Here is a 7,179-nt window from a genome sequence, read left to right as displayed (position 1 = left end):
TGATTGTTTCAGAAAACTTTTAGTGTCACACTAATGCGTTACATATACACACTGAGAATATAACCACACTCTGTTTACACTATTGCGTTTTCATTTGAAAACGGAGTTTTCGTTTTCAAAATGCTCTTCGTCTGCTGCCCATCGCTGCCCATCCACACTGAAACATCTGAAAACGATTACATCCATGTACTGCGCATAAGCAAAACCTAAGACACGTCAGCATGTGCCATTTCTGTCAGGCGTTTATTTACTTTCTGCCTTATGTCGCGGCAATGTGGAGCAGACACATTTTTTTAAAATAGATGGACAATGAGGTAACAGAGATGTTGCTGAGGGTAAAACAAGACTATAAAGCTGCAAAAGTGAAAGTGAAACTGAACTCACACTCCGCTGCCAAACAATAACTGCGAGTAATTAAATACAAATGCAATCTAAAGTATGCATGAACTGACATTAATGCTATCAAACCAGACAGCAGCTGAAACAACTGCGTCACATGACGAAAAATGCGTCATTGTTTTTAAACCCCTACGTTTTCCTCATCCACACCACAACGCAAAAACGGCGTTTTCAAATGTATCCACTTTCGAGTGTTTTTCGACTCCATTTTCGTTGACAAAAACGCCATCTCAGTGAGGACGAAACGTCAAAACGGAGAGAAAAATATGCGTTTTCAAACGGAAACGCATTAGTGTGGACAGGGTCCCAGTTTATCACTTTAGGTTCAGCCACAACATGCTCACACACACCTGACCAGATGTGCCAGTCTGTTACAAGTCAGAGGTCGGAATCAAGAACACTTGTAAACCGGGTTGAAGAAGGTCACAGCAGTTGAGGTAAGAAGAGATGGATGATGGGATTCAGGAAGTGAACCAGGTGTTACAAGGGGAGTCCTCGGTATATCCTGCTTCCCATTTCAGCATTTTATTAAAGATCTTTCTTAAAGCCATTTGAAATAACATCTGCAAGGACTACCAGACAAATGCATAATTACCGACATTAATGCTGAATGGTCTCAGGGCATTTTCAAACATCCTGCGCTGCATGTGCGACACTGTTATTTACCAACACCATAGAAAACAACAGCAACACGACCTGGCCAACACACCTTGACCTGTTACAATGAGGAAAAACCCAAATAATACCATCAATATAAGAGCTATATGAACATTCAAAAGATTCTTTACTGATCTGTTCAAATAGCTGTTAATGCAGAGTACTGAACAGAAAAGAAAAGAGGGGTGAGCGAAAAGAGGTAGGGGGTGAAAAAAGTGAAGTAATGGATGCGACCAGACACGTCCACCTTTTCTTCGCAGCTAGCTGTTTTCCAGGCATGATTGTTATCATTCATTCTTGATGTCGGGTTGATTGGTACTGAATAGTGCTTGTCGGGTTGACTTGTTAGGCTGACACAAATCACGCCCTACTGTCAGTTGGGGTAAGGGGTTTATCTGCACGAAAGGCTGGACCCACCCGATGTCAGTGGTGTGTTTTAATAACATGACCGAGCATGTGCTAGATTAAAGTGCTTAACAAGTAAGTGAATCATCAACCACTCCATTCTCCCATTCCGAGCAGGTCACAAAAAGGCACCCACTGCTTCAAAGCAGAAACACCCACCATTATCCCATCATGAGTTTAGGTCCCTTCATTTACATTTATTCATTTAGCTTTAATCCAAAGTGACTTTCAAATTAGAGTGCATTTAACATATTGTCTTAAAAGAAAAGAATCCAAATACACTTCAAGTATACTACTAATAACATGCTTTTTTATTTCAAGTAATTAAAGTAAGTCAAAAAGTACTTGTTTTATTCATAATGCCTCAATTTATGTAACATACATTTCTTGTAAAGTATTACTCCCAACTCTGCATTTAACATTATTTTTCCTGCAGGCTTTTTTACAAATCAACTTAAAGGGATACTTCACCAAAAAATGAAAATTCTGTCATCGTTTACTCACCCTCTTGTCATTTCAAACCTTTATGACTTTCTTTCTTCAGGGCGAGTTTGTTCACTTTAATAAAGTGAACAAACTGTCTTACAGCAGTTAAGCAAAACATACAAATAAAGTACCAAGGAAAGAAGTGTGAGATGCCTTGTTTTATTTTCCAAGATGTCAATACATAGCACGCCTTTACACTCATTACTGTTTTCTGGTCTTGGTTTCCCTGCAGGGCAGTTGGGATGGGTTGATAAAGCAGACAGGAGGGATAGAGGAGTAGATGTTTGCATGCAGCGGTGCAGCGCTGGGCCACAGCTGCATAGATTGCAGAAATGGTCACGATTGCCAAAAATACCTGAAAAGCCTTTCAGGGAAAAAGGGGAAAGGTTGAAGGTCACACTCTATTTTCAGTGAAAGAAACTAAGGGCTGTCATCCCAAACTGTCAATCAAACACTTTTATGACTTTTATGACAGTCAATAACCATTAAACCTATTTGTCCAATTCCCACGCTCTATTACACACCTGTATTCAGTACTCGATGGGCTTTCCCTTAAGACTTTGGTTCTTTTTTTCACACACAAATTCATCCTTTTTGATCAATTTCTTTATCACGCCATACGTTGCTAATTATCTGTCCTCTATTATCTCAAATAGAAAAGATAAGAATGACAGAGAGAAGCACTATCTGGCAAATTACATTTAACCCAACACTCTTTGAAGTGGGCTAGTGAATATGGGATTGATATGATCTATCTGATAAACGGCAGGTTGGAGATGTAGGAACGAGGTCTTAAAAAAGATTAATTAGTTAAATCTATGCAGCGTAAATGCATTTGATTTAAAAAGATAGATGATAAGTTCAATTAGATGTCCTACCTGGAGGGCTAAGCACGGAGGTCGACTACATGCATGCATGCATGTGAGATCTACGGAGATTAAAATCTCTCAAAGAGGAGATCAAACGGTCACTGGTAATACATACATGATGACAAGACTAAAAATTATTTGACATTCAGCAGTACATGGTCTTCATACACAGACAGTTTTAAATATCACGGGGAAAACATGGTCAAGAAGACCTGACCTCCTTAAAACCATTTTGACCTCACTTTGATGTTTCCTTCATTAGGAAAATAAACAACTTGGGTGTAGCAGATGTTCTGAGGACAATACTCCGGGAGTTTTAGAGAGAAAACATACTGAACATTTTTCTTACAGACTTTAATATGAGAAGACAATCCTTTGGTTCAGCTTCATCAAGTTTCAATGGATACCGCAGCTTGAATTCAACATCACGCAAAACCATCCTTATTTGGAAATGAAACTAGTTTACTGATACGACTGAAGTCAAAACATGTCAAAAGTACTATTTCTTGTGGAAAAATGAAGCCTTTAACATAAATCAAAGACATGTTAACCTCATGTTAGTCTTTCTACCTATACATCTACACCCCACACATCTACACACATAGGCTCCAGTGAGATCAGACCTGTCACTCAAACATGTTGTTATGAGGATTATCCATTACTGCCTATTTGATATGAGACTAAACCCTCCTGTCTAGAACACAAAGACATACATAGAAATGTCCTACCCCCACCTGACGTAAAAGAGAAAGAGAGAGAGAGAGAGAGAGAGAGAGAGAGAGAGAGAGAGAGAGAGAGAGAGAGAGAGAGAGAGAGAGAGAGAGAGAGAGAGAGAGANTTCGCTTGTCACACAGAAGAATTCATCTTGCTTCCTCTTCGTCAATGTGTGCTTGGACCGTTTTGTGTTTGAGCGCCACCAAGTGGTGTTTTACTGTAACATCAGCAGCTCCAGGCACGTGAACAAAAGCGCCAATCTCATTGGTCGGCCAGTTTTTAACGCGGTGCGTCAAACAAAAAAAACAAGCCTGAGGCGTTTTTTTATATGACGCTTTTACGCCTGCCGTTTTGCACGTCGGTGTGCACACTCACATTGACGCCCTTTGTTTAGTCACGAGGCGTTAAACGTCAACGATAAACACGCGCGATTAGCATCCCGTTGTGTACAAGCCTTTAGTGGACATGGTCTTTAGCAAAAGTTTCAATTTGCTCTCCATTTAATCTCACTGATGTTTAAAATAATAATAATTCGTTACATTTACATAGTGCTTTTCTGGGCACTCAAAGCGCTTTACATGGAAGAGGGAATCTCCTCACACACCCCACCACACACCAGCTTATTGGTGGAGAAGAGACAGAGAAATAATTGAGAAATTAAAGAGATCACACCTGTGATTTTTCTTTCTCATGGGTTTTTATTCTTAGATTTGAGGATGTTTTGGTGTCAGAAGTCTTCATTCATCTGGTGTTTTAGGGCTGCAGTTGGTGTGCTGTAGTTTATATTGGGTGTTTTCATTCAGATTACAGATGGAGACAGAGATTTAAAGCTTCGACTTTATCTTCCCCAGTAACTTGTGTAGTAAAATATGATTCTATAAAGCGTCATTCGAGCTGCTCGACGGCCGAGTCAAAGTCATGAAAAACACATCAGGCACATTTCATCATCATCATCGTCATCATCATAATTCTGCTTTGGTTAACCCTGAAATAATAACTCTGAGGACTGTGTTTGTTTAACACTTATTATATGTGCATGTAAATCTTTATTAGTGGTTCTTATTAAAGCAGAGCGTGAAGATTCTAAAAAACATCAGCTCAGGAATAAGAGACACAATTCTGTCATCATTTCAAAATATCTTGGTTTGTGTTCCACTGAAGAGGTGGCGGGAGGGTAAATAAATGATGTTTGCAGAACTTTTCCTTGAATATGAAATGTGTTCTTTTTTACTTGTATATTTGAGGATAGTGTCAGGTTGTGTTGAAGGACTCTGCGATGACATGTGGCATCATGTTGACCCTGTAGAGCGTCTGGCCGCGGGTCCCTGCGGATGTGATGTTTACTGTCAAAATCTCAGATCTTGAAGCATTGATTGTTTTCTGGATTCTGGGTTGTGTGTTTACAGCAGTTCCTCTGCTCTCTCTGTCTCTAAACAAATACAGACCCATCATCACATAAACATCAGATCTATCCAAACATTCAGCTTATTTATAAACGGACGATGATGATGATGATGAAGTGTGTCATCACAGGGTTGGGTATCGTTTGAAATGTATTGATTCCCATTTCGATTCCAATTCTGCTTATCGATTCCACAGTTGAAGTAAAACATTTAGATATCAACCTGTATGGTCATTTATCCTGCTTATTGACTGGTTTTGTGTACACTGTATATACACGTAGCAACCATGTTTTGTCTGATTAATTACAATTTGTATTACCATAGCTTAACTACATTAAACTGTAGTTCATATAATGAAACTATGGTCAATTTGTGGCTCCTGTGCTTTATCACAAGTTAACACATGCACATTTCTGCACACAGGAATTGATAAGACGAATTGAAATTTCAGTTTCAAGTATCCGATTCCTATTCCTATCGATTCCGATCCGATTCCTAGCCTTTGGATTCCGAGTGTGTGTCTGTGTGTGTTTGGTGTGCATCAGTGCGTGTATGTTATTTAATGTATTGCTTATAGTTAACATGTTTTCATGTACAGCTGCTTTGTAATAATGAAAATTGTAAAAAGCGCTAAATAAATAAAAGTTGAGTTGAGTTAAATTCTTATCATGAAAACTACTGTTGATAGAAGAGAATTCTGTTGTTGGCCAGTGACACATTTACTGTGTGTGTGTGTGTGTGTGTGTGTGTGTGTGTGCGTGCGTGCGTGCGTGCGTGCGTGCGTGTTCTATAGTGCTGTGGATCTCTCTTTTATTTTTCTCATGTATAGTTGATATTTATTATATTAATGATGGTTGTCGATCCGTCTTAAAGCCCTCCGTCTCTAATATATTGAGTTACATCTTTGATTTATCACCTACTTGACTGTTGCATTCATTTATCGCACAGATGTCATCCAGTATTATTATTATTTTTAATTGAGATGAAATAAAAATCTCATCTGTGTTTAAGGTGTGAGTGTGTGGTCAGTCAGTGGTTTGTTCTGGTGTTTTGGATGAAATTTCTGTTTGGATGTTAAACTGGGATGTTTTGGCAGCTGCAGCGGGAAGAACTATGAATTAAGTCCTGCAGAAGATGTTGATATCTCTCTTACTTTGAATACACAAGTCATCTGTCCTGAACGTTGTGTTTTTTATTGTCTAATTAAGGTATTAAAGTCCCTGTGAACCGGAAGTGGCGATCGTTTTTACTTGCGTATTTTAACGCATTTCCGAGTGAAATGGAATTTCTAATGAGAAAATTAGAGGGCGTGGCTTTTGTTTCTCTCTGCGATTTGATTGGATGTGTAAAAACAGTCGTTGCATTTTGAAATGGAACCGGCAGCAGACTGACAGTTGAAGGGGAGGAGTTAATGGATGCTCCGCCCAAGCCATCTAACATATGTCATTTAAGATGGATAGTCATTTCAGGGCGGATGTGCTTTTTCAGATTTTAACTGAAGATTATGAGTGTACACGAGTTTTAAAAAGAAAATGACCCACATTGATAAACTATTTACTATAAACGCTGCAATATTTCATGAAAAATAGGCATTGTCATTTTTTATTTCACTGGGACTTTAATGTTTATTTCTATGAACACACTTCACTTCAGATCGTTTGTCTGAACTGGTTTTGAGATGTACTTTTAGTGATTGTGAAGTGTTTTCTAAACTCAAGCTATAGAAAGTTATAGAACGGTTTGGGGAAATAATTTTTCATAAATGTGTGTGTTTGATTTGCAGGTTTGCTCTGGGTGACGCGAGACGACCGCTGCACGAGACCGCCGCCCTAGTGGAAGATATCGTACACACACAGCTCATCAATCTGGTAAGACTGAAAATCATTCTCAAACCATCTGACTTCATTTCTCAATGATAGGAATGCACTCTTATAACATGTCATTTGTGGTCATTGATAAGGCAAGCGTGTTTTACATGCGTGTGCTTGTGGAAAGTGGTTTTACATAAATGTGTAATCCAGTACAAACAGCATCATGACGGACTGCATGAAAGGCTTCTCTCTGTTTTTCCAGCGTTGTGAAAGGGATCACGTTCGTTCCGACCGCTGCAATGTGATATGAGAAATGTGTGGAGTTAAGTAAATAACTGCGCTTGCTTTCAGTGCTTAGATAAACACGGCCTTACACCTTGTCATGGCATTACCACAGAGCAGAATTCCCCTGAACACAACCCAACAAACATCACG

General features: G+C 39.1%; 1 protein-coding gene across 1 annotated transcript in view; it reads left to right on the top strand.

Moving 5' to 3' along the window:
* Positions 1 to 6,849, top strand: part of LOC130555537 (partitioning defective 3 homolog B-like) — a 122,830-nt gene extending 115,981 nt beyond the window's left edge. The window contains exon 8 of the mRNA XM_057335830.1: positions 6,717 to 6,849. Coding sequence (XP_057191813.1) covers positions 6,717 to 6,849 — 133 coding nt within the window. The remainder of the gene's footprint in view (positions 1 to 6,716) is intronic.
* Positions 6,850 to 7,179: the final 330 nt, after the last annotated feature.

This window comes from Triplophysa rosa, linkage group LG6 (genome assembly GCF_024868665.1).
Source record: "Triplophysa rosa linkage group LG6, Trosa_1v2, whole genome shotgun sequence".
Lineage (NCBI taxonomy): Eukaryota > Metazoa > Chordata > Actinopteri > Cypriniformes > Nemacheilidae > Triplophysa > Triplophysa rosa.
This window is presented reverse-complemented; position numbering and strand designations above follow the sequence as displayed.